The 21,598-nt window shown below is 39.7% G+C and overlaps 1 protein-coding gene across 2 annotated transcripts in view; it reads left to right on the plus strand.

The window, feature by feature from the left end:
* CHN2 (chimerin 2) overlaps positions 1–21,598 on the plus strand; it is a 281,452-nt gene that overhangs the window by 163,659 nt on the left and 96,195 nt on the right. For both annotated transcript variants that reach the window (XM_074195566.1, XM_074195567.1), the window contains exon 4: positions 21,345–21,376. In XM_074195566.1, coding sequence (XP_074051667.1) covers positions 21,345–21,376 — 32 coding nt within the window. The remainder of the gene's footprint in view (positions 1–21,344; positions 21,377–21,598) is intronic.

The following is a 21,598-nucleotide window of genomic DNA, read 5'->3' on the forward strand; positions in this document are numbered from 1 at the left end:
CCTCTATTTCCCATTCTTTGTCATCTCAAAAAGAACTAAATACTTTTTTTATACATATAGGTTTTTAAATTTTTCTTTGACTCTTTTGGACACAGATCTAGTAGTTATATTGCTGGGCCAAGTGTATGTGCAGTTTTATAGTCTTTTGAACATAATTTTTAATTGTTCCCCAGAATGACTAGACCAGTTTAAAAGTCAACCAACAGTGCATTGGTATCCCTATTTTTCCACATCCCTTCAGCATTTGTCTTTTTTTCTGTCATGTTGGCCAGTCTGATAGGTATGAGTGATATCTCAGCACTGATTTAATTACACTTCTCTAAAGGAATTTAGAGCATTTTTTCATATCATTATAGATAGTTTTGATTTAGTCTTCTGAAAAATTACCCTGAGCATTCATCAATTGGAGAATAATTCTTATTTTTGTCAAATTGACCCAGTTCCCTATATATTTGAGAAATGAGGCATTTATCAGAAAAACTTGCTATAAACTCTCCCCTCCTCCCCAGTTTCCCGCTTTCTTTCTAATGTTGGCTGCATTCATTCTGTTTATGCAAAAGTTTTTTTTAATTCCACATAATTAAAATTATTTATTTTCCTCTTTTTTGTGTGGATATAAAATCTTTCCTTATCTATAGAACAGATAGGTAAAATATCCATGCTACCCTAACTTGCTTATTATTTTACCCTTTATGTCTATATTCTGTACCCATTTTATACATCATAAGATGTTGAGGACATTTGATTCTAATGGGGGAGACTTACATATACACAAATAAGAAATCTATACTGGAGCAGTGAGATGGCAGGTAGAGCACTGGTCCTGGAGTCAGGAGGATCTGAGTTCAAATTTGACCTCAAGCATTTAATTCTTACTTAGCTGTGTGACCTTGGGCAAGTCACTTTACCCCACTGTCTTGCAAAAACCAAGGGAAAAAAAAGCAAGCAAAAAAAAAAAAAAAAGAAAGCTATACCCTAATGAATATAAGGGAATTTTGGGGAGGAGTGAACCAGTAGCCCAAGGTATCAACAAAGGCTTCCCATAAAAGGTAATGCTTAAGAGTAGTCTTAAAGAAAGATAGAGTTTACAAGAGACTGAGGTGAAGAAGGAGAGCACTGCAGTCATTGGATATAGCCTAGTCAAAAGTGAGGATTAAGATGGATCATTTTGTCTATACAACACAAGTAAGCCTTGAAGTCCACCTGAAAATATAGGCTATTGCTACTATTGTTTTATAATCAATGGTAGGAACTGATTTTGCATTTCCTCCTCTCTACCCCCCCAACCCCACCAGCTAGGAGAGACCACCAGCTAGGGGAGATCGGAATAAAATACTCTAAGAAAGGAGAGAATTCTTTCCGTAGGAAGCCTCAAGGAAGGCTTTATGGAAAAGCTGAGGCTGAGCCAAGCCTTCAAAACAGAGAGAAGTGATGATGTTGCCTCTCCCTGTTGAAACCTTCCTCCAGTCAGTCTCTTATTTCTCTGGTAACTAATGGCCTCTCTAGACCCCAGTAGTCTTGCTGTGGCTTGATGTGTTAGCCTTCACTTCAGGTTGATGAATGAGAAACTAAGGCCGTTCTTCCAAAAACAATATCAAGCTGAATGAATTCCTTCTGTGCACTATGGTTCCAGGATACCACAATAGAGCCAACCTCACACACTCACTTGCAAGGCTGAGAGCCCTCCTCCTTCCTAGGACTTGCCTTGTGGAACAGGGAGGTCAAATAGAGAGGTCAATCAGTGGAAGGAGAAGGTAGGCTATAGAGAAGGAACAAATCAAGGGGATCAATAGTGTCTCTTCCAGCATCTTCGAGGGAAGCAGAGACCAAATAGCACTGAGCAAGACACTCAGCCCAGGTTGGGGAGATGCTGGCAAGAGGAAGAGAAGGTACTCATACCCAAGCCAGGGCTAGTCCTCCAATTAAGGAAAGCAACTGGTCTAGCTAGGTGGTAAATGAAATTCAGAGAATGCTCAGATTGGAAGGAGAAAGGCTGGAGTTTACGTGAACCTGGACAAGTCATTTCATCTCAGCTTCACATGGCATCAGATATTTTTATAAACCTTAAACAATTATGAAAACACTAGTTATAATTATTATTATTATTATTTATAAATTTCTCTGTGTTTGTTCTACAAATATACAATTATTATTATAATGAGCCACTTACTGAGTCCAATGTTTGTTGTTGAAATAATTTATCACTGAGTTGCCTGCAACATTGCCCCCCCCAAGCTGTTCTCTCACCCATTCTGAGCTAAGGAGCTTTCCTTGAAAATCAGCATGGTGTCCCGGGAATGCCCTGAACTCAGTGGGCACAGACCTTGGTTCAAGACTACCCTGACATCCAAAGCAACTTGTCCAACATCTCTAGGTTTCAATTCCTCCTTGAGACTCTCCAACTGGAAACTGGTTCCACAATGGATCCTGGTACAAACTCTCCGCTCTTAGACAGCTCCTTTCATATTCTGAGCCCTGCCTCATCCTTTGGGGAAGGGGGCTATTAGATACATTGACCAGATCGTCTCTTGTATCCAAACAAGAAAGACTGAATTAGGTCCCAAGGCAGAAGACCAGTGGTAGAAGCCTCTTCCTAGCTTGGTGGCCTTGGGCAAAGCCCCCTTATCTTCCTTTGCCTAAGTTTTTCATCTGTAAAATGGAAGTATTGGAGGAAATGACCTTGAACATCCATTTCAGCCACAATACTCTGAGTCTCTGATCTCCCAGTTACTTATTAGCCCTTACTCATTGACATTAGCCAATCAGCATTGATTAATTTCCTTTGGTGTGCATGCTATTGGGCAGTGTGCTGAGGAAGAGTTATCTGAGTTTGAATCCTAGGTCTGACACTTAGATGCTCCATGACCTTGGGCAAGTAATTTAACTTCATACCTCAGTTTCCTCTTCTGTAAAATAAGGAGGTCATGTTGGATTGCTGCTAGGGTCTTTTTTCCCCTTTGGCTCTAAATGATGATTCTTAGAGATTTACTCTTCAACCCTTATTACTAATGACATAGATAAAATTCAGTCCTTGTGCTTTGGTCTAGGCTAGACCTGTAGATGTCATTCTGACTTATACTGACCCTCCAGGTTGATTCTTTTCTTTCTTTTAGGTTTTTGCAAGGCAGTGGGGTTATATGGCTTGCCCAAGGCCACACAGCTAGGTAATTATGAAGTGTCTGAGGCCAGATTTGAACTCAGGTCCTCCTGACTCCAGGGCCAGTGCTCTGTCCACTGCACCACCTAGCCGCCCCAGGTTGATTCTTAATAGAAGGTCTTAATTTCTTTCAGCACAAAGCTTGGGGGACCCTACTGTGTACTAATTTAATGATATGCTCTGCTCCAGCAATCTAAGGAATAATATGAAATTATTCTGATGCACACCCCAAAATTGAAAAGATCTTTTGGGAATTAAAATGATTGTGTGTCCCTTGTCTTTTTGTGAGATTGTTCTATTGGAGAAGTCATTAAGAAAATTAATTTCAAAAGCAGAAATAAAATCACCCATTGCTATTTTGAATGAATTTTAACTTTAAAAGTGGGGTAGCTTCATTCCTCCAACTCCCTGCCTAAGAGCAGACTATTTAAAAAAAAACATATTTTTTTAATGAAAAGGAATGATGGAATTGAAACTCTAGACCTATATGATCAAATCCATTTTTCTTCTTTCCTGCCAATAGCTAAACTGAGCCGAGATTACAGGCACCTATCTCAGAGAGCATCAATATAGTTCATGCTGGGGGCGGCTAGGTGGCGCAGTGGATAAAGCACTGGCCCTGGAGTCAGGAGTACCTGGATTCAAATCCGGTCTCAGACACTTAATAATTACTTAGCCGTGTGGCCTTGGGCAAGCCACTTAACCCCATTTGCCTTGCAAAAACCTAAAAAAAAGAAAAAGAAAAAAATATATAGTTCATGCTGCCTTGGTTTACTTTCAGTCACTTAAATTTGCTTTTTTAAAAAATACTGTATTGGACTCTTTTTCCAACTGTCTTCATTCATTCTTACTGTTCTGACCTACAATAAACTTTCCCCTTTCCTTTGCTGTTGTCATTTGTCCTTCGTGTTTGGAAGGGCACTAATGACATCACAATGTGATAGCTACTTAGAATTTTGTTTCTTGAGTTTAACAAACTAAAACCAACTTTTCTCTTGAACATAAAAAATTTGCTTCTCAGTTATGCACTCTTTCTTATTTTTATTATCAATATTAATAAATCTCCCTCATGCCTGGGTATTTATGTCCTTGGGTCATATTACACAGATCTCACAAGAATCAGAAAGCACCTGGACCACCCCATATCTTTTCTGTCATATAGAACCCAAGAGTTGGAAGGAAGCTCAGAGGCCTCATCCATAAGGAATCTGCCTTACAACAATGCCAGACTGGTGACATCTAGACTGAACTGAAGACTTCCCAACTCACCAGTTTTGGTCAGCCCTAATTCTTAAGAAGTTTTTTCTGACATCAAACCTAAATTTGATGGTGCTAAATCTGATACATTATAGAATAATTTTAAAAAAGAAGAAAGAAAAAAGAAGGAAGATTTCATTTAATGACCATGAACTTCTTTCATCCTACTGTGGGGTTGAAATAGTCAGGTTTCCTGATCCTCTTGGACTTTGGGTTCTGAGAGGTTTTAGAGACCTAAAACCAGTTTTCTACCTTCCAAACCTTGGTCATCTCTTCTTTTTTCTTCTCTTTTATGCAATGTCCTCCCCATTAGAACATAAGCACTTTGAGGACAGGGTCTTGTCTTGTTACTTGGATTTGTATTCCCATCTCTCTTAGCTCAGTGTCCCCAGACATATCATAAATGCTTAATAGATGTTTTATTATTCATTCATCATTCATCCATTCATTCATGAACCCATCATTCATCCGTGTCCCTTCCCCTTCCCCCAATTCATGCACTCAATACATTTTAGTCACTTTTCAGGATGAATGTGGAGAAAACACTTTGTAAGCCTCAAAGTGACATAAAAATGTTATAGTCCTAGTACTCAAAATTCTCCCCCATCTCCAAGATAATGGGTAGAATGGTAGTGATGATAGAATGCTGGGCTTAGACAGGAAGAACTGGGTTCAAATCCTGATTCAGGAACTTACAAAACTGTGGGACCCTGGACAGGTCACTCCAACTTTCTGAGCCTTGTTTTCTTATCTATAAAATGAAGAGGTTGAACCTGATGATCCCTAAGGTCCCTTATGTATCTTCCTCTAGGATGATGATGTTGCCAACAAGTCATCTCTGTTTAGAACACACATATTTGGATCCAATTCAGAAAAGATAATTTTCATCTAGAGTAGACTTTGGATTTGAAAAATAATTATACCTTCATCTTAATAGAATTGGTTCCTTTTTTCAATTTTATGCTTTTAACCTTTATTCTTAGCAAGGATCCTTGGGCTTCAGTCGACTGACGAAGGGATCCATAACTCAGAGGGTTAAGAAACCCCGGTCCGGAAGGAGGCTAATGAGCCTGGTAAGGGGACAGGATATCATGCCACATGAAAATCAGCTTGAGGAACTTGGGAGATCTTAGGCTTTGGGGGAAGAAGAGAGCTAATTATCTTCAAGTACCTGGGAGGATATCATGAGGAAACAGAAGAGAAGTCTGACTTATTCAGCTTATAAAGTAAAGAAAAGGTTCCTAAGACATAGAGCTGCCTGCAGACATAGACAGTCTAGTACAGTAGAAGCTCCTTCCAGGGGCTGTCTGCCCTGGGATGGAGCCAACAGGCATCAATAGACCAGGTGGAATGGCTGCCTGCCAAGTTGTGCTCTGACTTCTGAATACAGGAAGTATAAGTCAGAGAAAGGGCAAATTTGTCTCTCTTTTTTTAGGTTTTTTCTTTTTTACAGGGCAATGGAGTTAAGTGACTTGCTCAAGGTCACACAGCTAGGTAATTATTAAGTGTCAGAGATTTGAACTGAGATCCTCCTGACTCCAAGGATGGTACTCTGTCCACTGTGCCATCTAGCTGCCCCCAAGTTTGTCTCTTGATGGAAAATGAAGGTTCTTCTGAGCAGCAATTAATTAATAATTAGTGAAGCTTCGTTTATACTTAAAATCTTTGGATTTCTTTAATTGTCTTTAATTGTCTTCTTTAATTGGGCAGGAATAAGTCAATGCAATGATTTCATTGGTGTAAGAAAGCTTCAGATACTGAAACTTGGCATCTTCTATTCTACTTAGGGTCTTAGAGTTTACTTAGAACTGGGAATTGCCCAGGATCACTCGACCAGTATGTGCCAAAGGCAGAACTTGAACCCAGCTCCAATACTTACTCTCTATTAACTAATTACTGAATGAGATGTCAAATGGAATAGAGAGCATAATCATACTGTTATTTTTAATTATTGTGATTCCTAAGCTATATGCCTGTGGTAAGTAGATCTTTGAATTTGTCAGCCAAGCCTTGGAAATGGCTGACCTCCCAACAGCAATGACCTCAAGAATGACCAGGATCTAAATGGGAGCCTAAGGGTGGGAAGAAATGAGCAGCCTTGGAAGGGCCAACCTCCCATCCTGAGCTTAGGAAGCAATTGAGGAATCCACAAGATTGTGACCATCAGAGATGGCCACACAGGTCAGGGAGAACCAGCAAGATTGAAAAGACACTCTCTGTTCTGCTCACCTGATAAAACTCAGGGCCAAGGGACCATGCTGATGAAGGAATAAACTGAGATGTGACCTTGTCCCCAACCAAGTCAACTTCCTAGGGGGGAGTACTCATGGCCTAACAGACTAGGTATCAGCCATTGAGCTTTGGAAAGGTTGAGGGTCTGCCTGTTATTATTCACAGCTCTGTTGAAAGAAATGGTAAAAATCTCAAACAGCTTTTTAATCAATAATTTATGATCAGTTCCCTGTAGGTTATTTCTGGATTTTTTTTTCTATTTGCTTCCTTTTATTCATTCATTCACTACTCAGTAACTGTAAAGTAAGGTGACAGCATCTTCCTTTTTTTATTTTATTTTTTTTAGGTTTTTTTGCAAGGTAAATGGGGTTAAGTGGCTTGCCCAAGGCCACACAGCTAGGTAATTATTAAGTGTCTGAGACCAGATTTGAACCCAGGTACTCCTGACTCCAAGGCCAGTGCTTTATCTACTGCACCACCTAGCTGCCCCTGGCAGCATCTTCCTTGAACAACTCCTTTCATTCAGAATTTCTTAAGCTTTTTTGTGTTCTGGACCCCTCTGGTAGTAGACAGATGAAGCCTAGGCAGACCCTTTCAGAGCCATATTTTAAATGCATCAAAATAAAATCCACAAGACTAGAAAGAGAATCAATCATATTGAAGTACAATAGCCCAAATCCTTCTTTAAAGCACACAGGCCCCAAGTTATGAAGTCAGGATTCATTCATTAATGTAGAAACTCATTGAGTATGTGAAGGTGTAGACCTGAGACATCTATGAAAATAAGATATGAGTCCAATTACTCTAAAAACTCTCCAGTGTGAAGCAAGTCTCTTCATCTTATCACAGACTAGCCCCCTCTGAGCAGACTCCCCCCCCTCTACCTGCTACCTACCCTGCGCTGGTACAAGATGACCCTTGCCCCAAGTATGGACTCTGTCTTGCTACTATTTCTAGTATACTAGCTATTTGGCACTTAGTTCCCTATGACATCAGAGCTCAAGATAGAAGCTTTGCAAAGAGAGAATCTGCCCCTCCTTTATAAACATCAAATCTTTGAATGGTTGTGTTGTGTGACCTTGGCACCATTACACATACCACCCTGGCAAAGAATTATGAGAGGTTGATCAAACCTGGCTTCAGGTGAGGAAGTGCCTCTCATCAGTGCCACTCACCAAGGCCCAGATTCCCTGTGCAAAGTGGGCAATATGTCTAGAATCACAGATGCAGTGGTAAAAGGGTCCTCTGAAGACATCCAGTTCAATCTCCCTATTTTACAGATGAGGACACTGAGATCCCCAAATATTTCTCCAAAGCTACCTAGTGATACATCATAAAAAGGTTTAGGATACAGGTCCTTTGAACTGTTCTCTTCACTATATTGTGTTGCCTCCTGTATCCTATTCGTTGAGACATGCAGTTAAAACCTTATCTCTCAGGGGAATATGATCCCACTGAATCTCTGCTCTTTCTTCCCATCCTTCCTCACTTCAAACATCTCCAACCCTGGAATAAAGTGCCTTCTCTAGTGGGTGGTAAAATAAACTATTGTCTTCAGCATTTGGCAACTGGTTTTCTTCTTCTGCAAAGGTCTCTAAGTCCCTAAAGCAGCTGCAAGAGATTGGGACATTTCAAAGTTCTTTGTTTTCCTTTGCCCTTGGTTAACCAAGCCCAGTCTAAGCCTGATGGTAGATGAATTAGAAATCTCTTTTTTTAACCAGCCTAGTTTTCAAAATAGTTTTCAAAATAAGGTCATGGACCTGGGGTTTAGAATCCCTAAATGAGGTGACCCTGTTCAAAAAGCTATGATTCTATAACACATCAGGGATTTTCCTAAATTCTAATCCCTTTCCTGAATGGAGGTCTTGCTTAGCAGACTTAACAAGACTCCCCTCAATTCCATAAGTTGATTAACTATTAAATTGAAAGAGGTCCATATTGAGCCTGGGGAGTCCTGCTCATCATGTCCCTGGAGGTTGCTGCTTTGCCTTGGAGCACCATCTTTGATCTCAACTGGCCAGTCCAATAAATTCTTCCCATAGCCACCTAGAAGGAGGTAGAACCTGGAGATGCCCACTATAACCTCCTGGTTCCTGGATCAAAAGGTCCTATTGGATCCATTAGAAAACCTGCCCCAAAGATGGTGTCTATCCTTTCATCATTTCCACAGACTCTCTTATCTCCCTATATCTCATAAAAGAAAAATTAAGCCTTCTAGGAGGGTACAAAGGCATATGGGTAACTGCCTGTTCATGCACATACCTCAAGGTGTCACAGACTGATGGTGGACAATTCATTTCTGTATCTGTAACCATCGGGTCTGGGAGTGTATGACCTACTTCCGTCTTTTATGGGACAGGTGATTCTTTTGCCTTTGGGACCTTGGATTTCTCTGGACTAATAACTAATAATTCTATGGTAAGAAATTTCATTTCAGCTGAGTCCAGGGCAGAGCACAAGCCAGATGGTTATTTTAAAACCATCTTTCTTCAGGCTTCAGTTCATCTGCCTCCTCCTCCAAGGAGGATTCTTGGATTCCCCAACTGTTATGCTCTCTTCCACCTCTGAAAATCTTGTTTCATCCTTACCTAAGTGCAGAATTATAAAGAGAAGTAAGGTTTACAAAGTATTTTTTACATACATAAGGCAATCAGGTGGTATAGGGGTTAGAATGCTTGATCTAGAGGCAAGGGTTCAAATCCAGCTTCAGACCTGTGCTAGCTGTGTGACCCTGGGCAAGTCACTTAGCCTGCATCAGCCCCAGTTTCTATATCTATAAAATGGAGATAATCATAACACCTACTTCCTATGGTTATTACAAGGATCAAATGAATTAACGTGAAAAGCTCTTGGCAAACTTGAAAATCCTATGTCAATACTAGCTACTATTATCATTATATCATCTCATTTGATACAAAATGCTATAATGTGAAGACTCCAAGTCACACATCTACAGCTGAAAAGGGACTTTGGAAACTGTATTTCAGGTCTTTCATTTTACTGATGAGGAAACTAAGGTTCAATGACTTTTACACAGTTGGGAAGTTTCAAAGGTGGGATTTGAACTCAGCTCTTCCTGACTCTTAGTTCAGGTATCTGTATTCCCAAGTAGCTGTATCATTGTATAGACTCCTTTTCATTTGGGGTTTTGCATTCCCAGTATCTAGAGTAATGAACAGAGAGGAAAGACACTCAAGCGTGCGTTGAGTTGATCTAAATATTCTTACAATTTGATTCCCTACTTCATGGTGCATTTATTTTTCCTATTGCCATCAGGATTGCATGTTTTTAAAATTAGCATGATTCACGGTCCCCAACAGAAGCAAGAATTGTTCTAGGAAATATAAGTACAAAAGGAGATGATGGAGACCACAGCTAAACAATGAGACCTATAAGCCTGGCAAAGAGTTCCCAGGAGGATGCATCAAGACAGGCATTAGTGTATTGATGGCTTCCCTGAAAGGAAGCTTTGACTTGGTAATATAAAAATCCCTTCTTTAAAAAAATATTATTACTAACTTGATAAACCAACAAATATGAATATTTTTCCATACGAGCAAAAGAAAAATAAGACTACACATGAAACTGTGATTCTCTACTGTGAATAGATCACTTTTGAAAAGAATGATTCCGATTTCACACAGCTCCAACACTGCCTTGCTTTTCCCTCTTCTTTCTCCAGTATGTTTTAATGATTTATTGATGCTTTTTCTTTCTTTTCTTTTTGCACTCTTCTTTCCTCCCATATCTGCCAACTTGCACTCCACTAAAAATGAAAATAGTGACTCTTCTTGCAATAAATGAATGGAGGTACCAAAAAAATCCACTCATTGACCTTACCAATTAATCGATGTTTTTTAGTATACCTTGAGTCCTTCACCTCTCTCTTGAAAGGTGGGTAGCATGTTTCCTCTTCACTCTTAACACTATCATCAATATTATCTTAGCTGAAATTCATATTTTTTTAAAAAAAAGACTGGGTCTCCCTATCTGACCCAAGTTGAAAGTACAGACATCACTCATGGTCTTATTCCTCTATTGACTGAAACAGGAGCTTTGACTTTCTCTGTTTCTCTGGTTCAAAGACATCAAATGTGGGGAAACCCATCTCTTCATGAGGTAGCCATTACATTTTGTGTTCTAGGACAGTTCCAATAATGAAGAAGTTTTTCCTAACCTCAAGTCTAAATTTCTCTTCTCTGGGGTCAAATAGAATAAAGCTAATTTATTTCTCATCTTGACGATGTTTCTCATGTATCATATCCCCTCGTCCTTCTCTTCAGGCTACACAACCTTCGTTCCTTCACCCAGGCCCCGGGGTCTTGGACTATACTTGGGACCTTGTACAAGGAAAGACTTCTAAAATTGAATTGAAAAAGATATGCCCACCACAAATTACTCCACTAGTAAAACATTCACTCATTTTTTACTCGTTTTACCCTTTTACTCACCCAATGATTCTGCCCTCCCAGTTCTTCTCACCCAGCCAAGACTGTGTATAAATGGAAAGCTGATTGACACATCACCACTGGGGTGCCTTCATGTGGCAGGGATCAGGTTTGGCTGGCAGCCTGAAACCATTCAGGAAATTGGCAACTCAGTCAATCCAATCTTGTCAAGGCCTGCAAGTAGGGAGCACAGATTCAGGTTCAAGATCACCTGTCTTACTATGTAGCTAATCTATTTTTCATTGGAATTTTGTTTTTGCATTGGACCCATCCCAATCAGAATTGTGTTTATTGAACCTCTGCCTGTGTCCATTAATCATGAATAGGTGAAAGGAGGATACTTGCAAATAGCTCTTTTATTCACAAAGGCAATAGGGCACCCCATTTACGTGGTAGACTGGAAGGGCTATGGACCTGAAGTAAAACATTGAAATATATGCACAGTCTCTGAGATTGAAGAGTGAAAGACTTCTTCCAATGATAGTCCACTAACCCAGACCCTTGAGCTCCAGAGAAGCTTCTAGAAGGAGGGAGAATGCCTAAACTCAAATCTGCATTGCCTTATTGCACTAGTTGGTTGGGGGGTGGGAAGGTGGGGAGTTGTTAGAACACTGTGACTCCAGAATGATGAATTCTTCATGTGAAGAAAATTGACTTTAATGGATGTCTTGCACTCCCACCTTGATGGGATTTTCTTGGACTTACTCCACGTTCTCTTTGTTCTTTGGACATTTTGCTTTGGATTTAAATCTCATTTTCCTCCCCTACTCCCTAGTTCAATCTCTTTATGGATTTATAGCTTTGATTTGAGAATACGTTTTGGCTTTGGAACCAGGGAAGGAGAGACAGGTTAGTGTGAAATAATGACCAAAGTGTTGGGGTTCAAATCAGAAGACCTGAACTGGAATCCAGTCTCTGCCACTAGCTGCAGTTCCCAACTTCTCTTGGCTCCTACTTCCTTTATTTGCAAACCTGAAAAATAATACCGAACATATTTGCTTCCTAGGCTTTTTGTGAGGTGCACTCGAGACTTGACAAGCATTAACACACTGTACAAATATCAGTTGTCACTCTATCACCCTACTGGATTCCTGCAATAGGAGAAGGCTGAGCTAGAAGGTCCCTCCAGACTTTCAAAGCTCTAGGCCTGCTGGGTTTGTAGACTCTCCTCCCTCCTGGTAATCACACTTTAATTTCTACAAGCTACACCTTGCTTTCTATCTAAGGGGTAGGTACAAGTAATGCATATTCTTTTTAAAAATGAGTTTTAAGATCTTTCAAAGTCAGGGACAGCTAGGTACAGTGGATAGAGCACCGGCCCTGGAGTCAGGAGGAACTGAGTTCAAATTTGACCTCAGACACTTCATAATTACCTAGCTGTGTGGCCTTGGGCAAGCCACTTAACCCCATTGCCTTGCAAAAAAAAAAAAGTCAAAAGGGAGTTCCCCCCACCTGTGAGAATTCTTGAGGCTTTCCTTTGATTGGTTCTGTGTTTTCCCATCCTGTGAGAGATTCTTCTGCAGTTACCTGCTGTCCCAGATGTTTGAAGCACTATCTTGCTTTTTTAATATAGACTCGAGCTTATCAAGTTCAAGTGACAGATAGTTTTCCTCTCCCCTAGTAGGTTAGTTCATTTATTGTATTCCTTTAACTATTTGTTTTGGGAATGAGTGACATTTGTTTTATTTTATGAATGACTTCCTTTGGAAAGACTTCTAAGGAGATCATCTGATGTTGGGCTACATTAATGGAATTATAGGGTCCTTATGACTGCCTATTGTCTGGGCTTTGGTAAACCATTAGAGGGGTGGTCCACAGAAAATGTGCCCATATTCCTAAGTCTGTGTACAAATGGATAAAACGCTGGCCCAGAATTGACCCAGGAAGACAGTGGTGTAGACTGCTTATTGGAAACTATGTTGTACTTTCAAGACACTAAACTTTCCCAAGTTAACAAGTATTTCTTTTCTCTCCCTCCTTTCCCATCCATTGAGGAAAAAAATGAAAGAAAGCCAATATCCTTGTAATAAATGTAGAATGAAGCTAAACAAATTCCTATATTGATCATGACCAGGAAATATCTCTCCTGCATCTCCCATCCATTATCTGTCTGTCACAAGTAGGTGTTATCATCCATCCCCTGGGATGGTGGCTGGCCATTGCCCTGATCTGAGTCCTTAAAGCTTCCTAAATATTGTTGCTATTGTATCAGTAGTTCTGGATCTGTTTACTCTGAACCAATTCATGCAAAGTCATTTTAGGTTTCTCTGAAATCATCTCTGTCATCATTTGTTGTGGCACACCATTATTCCATTCCATTCATATGTTATAATCTATTTAGCCATTCCCCAATTAATGGTCACCCCACCCCTTTGAATGTTGAAGGCTCTGCCACCACAAAAAAAGAAACGCTATAAATATTTATGTATATAGGAAAAGGCCTTATCTTTTCAGACCAGTATTCTTCCTGTGGTGTATTATGTCTGCAAGTCATGGAATGCCAGTCTGTGAACATCAACAGTCACCCAGAGGCCAAGAGAGAAACACATGGCAGGTGTGAACAAGTTGGGATGCATTATAAGTAACAGCACAAGAAAAACCATTCAGAGGATGTTAGCTAAGAAATGTCTGACTGGGGAACAAACAAAAGCAGATGGTCCAGGTACCCTCTGTGATGGCACAAGAAAGGGATAGCTAGTGGCCAGCCCTTATGTACCACTACTAAATTCACAGAGGCAGGGCAATCAGACCATCACCCAGCATTTGTTAAGTGCCAACTGTGCCAGCAGTTGGAGAGGCAGAGACAAAAGTGAAAGGATCCCTGCTCTTAGGGAGCTTGCATGATTACCTAAATATTACCTAAAAGAATCTATTCAAAATAATACAAAATAATTTTGGTGGGAAGGGGATGAAAGAATGCCCCCAGCCCTTTGGTGGACCCCAATGAGAAACTTATTGAAGTACAAAAATAAAGGTCCGGTCATCCAGGGTGGGAAGGCAGGACTGGACCTTGATCTGTAATGCTATTGTTGCTGATGCTGCCACTGTTGTAGTTGCTGCTACAATTGTTGTTGTCATTGTTATTGTGGTTATTTCAATTCAGTCCTCACCAACTCTACATGACCCCATATGAGGCTTTCTTCACACAGATTCTGGTTTACATTTCCTTCTGCAGTTCCTTTCACAGAAGAAGAAACTGAAAATAGACTTAAATGTCTTGCCCAAAGTCACACAACTAAGTATCTGAAGCTGGATTTGAACTTAGAAAAATGAGTTTTCCTGACTTCCAGCCCAGCGCTCTATCCTAGCTGCCCCGATTTGTAACATTAAAGAGGTATCCATTGCCATGAGACCCCTGATTTGAGGATATATTCTGGTATATTCTTTATTTTCCTATCATTATGACTTGACAGATGTCAGCAAACATGAACATTTTCATGCCCAAAGACTAGAAAAAGGGATTATAATTTACACCATGACTACAGGCATAGATATGTGATCTCATTGGTTAAAAACATCCTCTCCAAAAGTGCAAATTGCCATCCATCCATTACTGATCATACTTTTGATTTTTATTCATAACCTTTAGTACAGCTTAGTTTATCATCATCATTATTATTAACAATAACAATGGAGAGCATTTGCATAGCAAAATGCTTTATAAATATTTTATTTTATAGTTTTAAAAGTATAAAACTTAACTTGATTATTCTAACACTTCCCTGATTTTTCTTTTCTTTTCTGAATTTCCTTCTGCTCTCTCTTTAAAAACATTATTTAAATATTTCATTGATGGGCTTCCCTTCATTATCACCAACCCTAACCACTTCCATTCATTATTCAAAATAAAAAAAAATTTTAAACTTTTCCTCCTTTGTAACAAATCAGTATCATCAATCCACACCTTGGGAATATTTGATGATGCATATCTCATTCTGTAGTCTAGTGAGTTATCTTTCTGCCAAGAGACATCTTGGCATATCACTTTCAATCTTCCAGCATTGTAATGGGTCAGAATTCATAAATTTTTCTTTTACAAAGTTGTAGTTTTTGTGCAAATAGTTTTCCTGATCCTGCCCACTTTATTATGCATCAGTTCATATGAGTCTTCCCAGGTTTCTCTGAAGTCATTCCCCTTTCTCATTTCTTGTGGCACAATAACATTCCATTATATTGTTGGGGGATGTTCCAATGGAGACAATAAACAAGCTACCTCCTCATCCTTCTGGTGAGATCCAGAAGGCTTCAAGGGAAAGGTCTGAAGAAAAGCAAGAAGTAGTTTCTGAGTGAAAAAACAAATAGTCAACTTTGGGTTTTGCAAGTTTTCATTCCAGACTGAGTTCCTGGGTCACCAGTGTATAATTAACTTTTCTGTCACTTTTGTTTCTTTCTCATCCTCAAGATGGAACCAGAATTTCTAATTTGAAGTGAAATCCTTGCATTTTCCCCTCAGAATTAATTGACTCAACTTTCATGAGTCTAAACTCCAATCAAATGAATCCCCACTTTACTTAATGAATTCTGAAGGAAAGTCAGTGCTGTAGCTGATGTGTGTAAAAGTCTTTAAAATTCCTGGTTTTTTCCCTTTTTAATGAATTCTAGTAGATGAAAACCTAACATTTACCAGCTGCCAAGAGATTAGAAAAGCTTCTTTTTCAATAATAGGAAACTTTGTTTACAGAGGACTCTGCAATCTTCATCAAATTACCTTAAGTTACACAAGGAAAAAGTCTGCACTTACCTTTATGGGAATAATCTAACCATAAAAAAAACCATTTACAGATTAATCTTCCCTTCTCTCTAAATATAGCTTTCATCAACTGCAGAAGCAGCTAGGCGATGAGCTCTAGAATCAGGAAAACCTAAGTTCAAATCTGCCCTGACTTTTACTAACAGGGTGACCCTGGGAAAATCACTCTGTTGGTCATATGTAAAATGGTGCTAATAATCACCTTCCAGACTAGTTGTGAGGATCAAATGAGATAATATTTGTAAAGATTTGCACATTTTAAAGCAGTTTATGCTTCTTCTGCCTCCTCCACCCCCCCTCTTCCTCCTCCTTCTCCCTTCTCCTTCCTTCATTTTTTTCTTCCTTCCTCTCCTCCTCCTCATTATCTTCCAGATTGGCCTTCCCTCTCCATCCATCTCACCTCTAATCCACCTTCCACACAACAACCAAAATAACCAAAAAGCACAAGTCTGACAACGTCCCTTGACTACCAAAAATGTTCAGGGACTCTCTGTAGCTGCCTAAAATCAAATCCAGTCTCTTCGGCCAGACATTTAAGGCTCTGAATCTGACTCCAAACAGCCTTTCCAGGGTCACTTCATGTCATTTTGCTTCATTTTTGCCACATGCCAGTCAAATTCATCCACTAGTATAACAAACCCTTTCCCACCTGCTCCCCAATGCAGGGGAAAGAATGCACTTGTGCTCACCTCCCTCAAACCTCAGGTCAGGTTTCATTTCCCCTGGTAAGCATGGTTAGTTCCATTTGTTTTTTCCTTCTTCATCCTCAGATAACCTCATTTCTGCATCCGCACACACTCCCACATATGCACATAATAAACTCCTTGAAAGCAGATACTTTGGAGATATTTTTTATTATACTATCAGCTTCTCATTATATAATCAACTTCCCAGATCATTCAAACCTACCCACTCTGATCTTTCTCTTTCCTCATTTCCCTCAGGATTGGGCATTCATTTAGCTACCTTCTCAGATTTTTCTCGAATGGTTTCTTGAATTGGCCCCCCCCAAAAAAATTGTAAGCTCTTTCCATTTTTTTTTCACTCTAGAATAGTATTTCAGGTCAACATCAGGTATTCAATCATTCATTTAAGGAGCATCCATTAAGTGTCTACTACATTTTTAAAATCTTTGTTATGTGATAGGTATATTGTACAAAAAGGGCAAAAAAACAGTCCCTGCCCTCAGGGATCTCAAAGTCTAATGAGAGACAATAAAACTTTGTACATTCTGTATATTTAAAAGATCACATTAGGGTAATGTTCCCTGGGTCTGGGAGTAAGAAAAATTTTCTCTCAAAAAATGGGATTTTAGGAGCGGCTAGGTGGTGCAGTGAATAGAGCACTGGCCCTGGAGTCAGGAGGACCTGAGTTCAAATCCAGCCTCAGACACTTAATAATTCCTAGCTGTGTGATCTTGGGCAAGTCACTTAACTCCATTGCCTTGCAAAAAAAAATGGGATTTTAGCTAGCTTGAGACCTGAGGAAAGTTAGGGAAGATGGGCATCAGAAGTGAGGAGAGGTAACATTTCAGGCCTGGGAAAAGCCAGAGCAAATGCACAGTCGGGAGATGGAGTGTTGGGGTGAGGAACAATAAGTATAACTTCAAGATAAAATCTTTCCAGTTGAGTTCACATCAACTTGACAAGTCTAGAGTGGAGAATATGGGGGTATCCAGCAATTCCTGTGAAGAAAAGGCCTGGGTTTTTAATGACCAGGCAGCTCAATGTGAATCAATAATGTGACATAGATATTAAAATCATCTGCTCTCCCTTTGGCTCCCAGCCTCACTCTCTGTCTATGTCAGACACATTTTCAAATCTTTCCTCATGTCAAAAGTACGACTGTTCTGTTGACCTTGTCCCTGTCCCCACAGACCAGCTCTTGGATCATCAGTAACACCTAGCAGGATGTCTTGAGCACAGTAGCCTCATAACAAATGCTAGTCAATTGAATAGTTAACGAAGGACAAGCAGCCAATAGACTTCAAGATCACTTTGTCCTCCTTTTATGCTAAGGAAAAAAAGGAGTCAAAAAGGAGACAGAATTGGTCTTTGTTTAGGGCTCATATTTAATTGATTAATTAGTAAGCATTACAAAGAACCTACTAAGCAAAAGACAGAAAAGGGAATGTTGTCCCTTCCCTCAAGTAGCTTACCCTCTATGTTCACATCTACATACAAAGTAAATACCCTGTAATTTCCTGGGGGGAGAGGGGGCACTAACACCCTTGAGGGATTAGGAAAGACTTCATAGAGGAGGGGTCTTGAGCTGCAGTTTGAAGATAACTAGGGATTCTATGAAGCAAAGACAAGGAGGGAGTGCATTCCAGATACAGAAGAGAGCCTATGCAAAGACAGAGAGATGGGACATTGAATTTGATGTAGGTCAGTTTGACTGGGCTGTAGCGTGAGGGAGAGAAGGGGTGGTATATGTAATAAGTCAGAAAAGACAGACCAGAGCCAGGTTGTGAAGGAAAGCCTTTAAATTTCGAAAGATAGTGCTGATATTTCCTTAGTTGAAATCCCTTGAAATTTAAAGAATTAAACATAAGAAAATGGGTTCCTTTTTTCACAAATTCAATAGGAGGGGGGAGTCTTTTTTTGTTTGTTTGTTGAGAGACTTCTGGTGAGGAGGAAACCCATGCTTCCCACTCCAACTCATTCACCTTCTATAAGCTCCATTGTTGGAGCTTTCCTAACAGCAAACAATTGCCTTCAAGGAATTTTTTTGTGGTGGTGGTGGGGAAATGGGGGGGGGGGGGAGTGCCTTGATCAAATTCGACAATCACTGAGTGTAAAGTATCACCCTAGAAAGCAAAAGAGGCTGAAAACATTCTAAAAGCATCAAACAAACCACTCACCTCTTTAACTTTTGTAAAATATATGCAGCTGTTGTCTTTTCTATAAATTTCCACGATACCTTATTGTCACAGATCTCTTTTAGTAGGGAATAAATAAGAAATGACAGGTTCATGAGAGGATAACAGAACTTTACAAATCAATAGGGTGATTCAAAGGAAAGAGTTTGAAATGAAAAAAAATTTAGAGTCTCAAATGAAAAAAAAAATTCCCCACTCAAAGTCTCCTCCACTACCCCCTCCAAGCCATAGAAAGATATCCATGGGGGTGAGGGTGGGACAAATCAGGTGATGATATAAATGCCTTTTGGAAATCTATCTGTCCATGGTGCTATTTAGATCTCTCTCCCTCTCCAGATAATTCTGTGTAAGAAGGCACCCGTACTTTGAGTCTGCCTCATCATAAATCCCTCTTGTGTCTTTTCCTTATAATATGCACAGGAAAATGAGCTCATATTTGCAAATTCCTCCTAGATGATGAGTGTGTATGTTGTCAGTCTCTGGGAAACAGGGTTTCCCTCTGTGATTTCATCAAGATGAGACATTCATCTTTGGAGCCTTCAGCCCCCCACCTTCTCAGTGGTTTTCCTCTACTTGGGTAATCCCCATCCACTTTCTAGTGGGCATGTGCCAGTCATTAGTAAAGGAGGCATTTCTAAGTGGGGAGGCAGTGAAATGCAGAAAAGAACACTGTGGATTTCGAGTCAGATGATCTGAGTTCAAGTCTCATCTTTGGGACTTGACAGTGTATGCCACAGGCCACAACTTTGACAATTAACCTCTAACCTCAGTTTCCCTGACTAAAAAAGGGGGATATTGGACTCGATGATTCTTAAAGCCTTTCCAGGTCTAAATCTCTGCTTCTATAACATAATTAAATATGACTATGCTTTAAGAATAGATGGCTATAGGAGCAGCTAGCCCTGGAGTCAGGAGTACCTGGGTTCAAATCTGGTCTCAGACACTTAATAATTACCTAGCTGTGTGGCCTTGGGCAAGCCACTTAACCCCATTTGCCTTGCAAAAACCTAAAAAAAAAAGAATAGATGGATATGAGGAACATAGAAGGAAAGTGGGGAGATGCAGAGTAAGGCGAGCAATAGGAATTCTTGGATCCTGAGGGAAAAGCTCTGACTCTAGAGTCCCAAGATTTCTCTATACCTGTATAGGACCTCAGGAAAGGAATAGGAGCTCTTATGACTTCAGTTTCTTCTTCTGTAAAATAAGAGGGTTGAATAAGGCACGTCCCTTCCAGTCCTAGGTCTGGGAGACTATGATACATGACAATCTGGACAATGACAGCAATCATGGAAATCCTACTGTGAAAAGTAGTTGAACTCTGATGAATTAGAATGAACTGTCTTGGTCCTTGAAAATTCATGAGGAAACATCCCATCTTTCCTCTCAATGGTGGGGAGGGTGGGGAATCTGCAGATGGAGAATGCAGTATACAAAATCAAATGCGATCACTGTATCAAATGGTTTTGTTAAAATACTTTTTCTTTGTTGCTAGGAAGACTTTCCATTGCAGGAATGGGTTAAAGAGAAGAATCATGGTCTAAAACAAAAGCAATGATGAAAAGAATGACTAAAAAATAAAATGAAATAAAGTAAAATATTGCATTGAAAAATGCCATAAAATAAAATTAGTGAAACACTAGTATTCACATGAACAAAAACATGATTGGCATCTATTGTTATGAATTTGTGATAGTGGGCAGCTAGGTGGTGCATTTGGGGAGGCAAGGTGGCACAGCCCTGGAGTCAGGAGTACCTGAATTCAAATCTGACCTCAGACACTTAATAATTACCTAGATGTGTGGCCTTGGGCAAGCCACTTAACCCCGTGACCTTGCAAAAGCCTTAAAAAAATAAATTTGTAATAGAAAAGTCAGATGAAAAATGAAATAAATACTTAAGTATTATTTATACCTGAACAACTTTGACTTTATTGTTTAAAATATAATTAACAATTGAATGTAATGACCCCTTTTTCCTACTGAAATGAAAGGGATTATTTGGAATGGGGGAGAGGGGTGTGTTTTTTTTCTTGAAATAATGCTAGTCTAATTTAATAAAAAGCAAAAACCTGGGGTGGGGGGATGACTTTCAGGAAGCCCTGTTCAGAAGCAGGTCCCTAGCAGCTTCCCAGTATTCTGATTCTGTATCTACAAGCTGCTCAGGTTGTCAACTTAGCGGTCCAGTAGAGAGAGCACTGGGCCTGGAGTTAGTAAGACTCTTCTGTGTGAGTTCAAATCGCATCTCAGACCTAGTGTGTGGCCCTGGATAAGTCACTTAGCCCTGGATGTCTCAATTTTCTCATCTTTAAGATGAACTGGAGAAGAAAATGGCAAACCACTTCTGTATCTCTGCCATGAAAACCTTGAATGGGGTCAGGAAGAACCAGATATGACTGAAAAATGACTCACCAACAACGCTGCTCGGGTTATATTTCTTATTCTTTTTATAGTCAGCTATATAAAACCCCACAGATTCTCAATGTGATCAAGTTGCCATCGGAATTCTCACCTTGTTTACTTGAATGGTATTTTAATATCCATGATTTGAATTTTAATGAATTATTAATAGTTTCTCTCTCTCTCTCTCTCTCTCTCTCTCTCTCACTCTCTCTCTCTCTAGGTGGAGAACAGACCAAAATATTATGGAAGAGAGTATGTATCATACTATTCTTTGTTTTAATAATTTAGTGTGTAATCAGTTGGTATGTCATAGTGTATGTTCTTAAATATTGAATATTAAAATATTCTCAAATTTATGGGTTCTCTTCCAAATGGTCAGACTACAAGAATCTAACAATCAAAAGTGAATGCAATCAGACATCATTGTACCAAATGTTCTTTATGGCCTGCCGGTTTTCTTTCCATTAATGTTAG

Source organism: Macrotis lagotis, chromosome 7 (genome assembly GCF_037893015.1).
Source record: "Macrotis lagotis isolate mMagLag1 chromosome 7, bilby.v1.9.chrom.fasta, whole genome shotgun sequence".
NCBI lineage: Eukaryota > Metazoa > Chordata > Mammalia > Peramelemorphia > Peramelidae > Macrotis > Macrotis lagotis.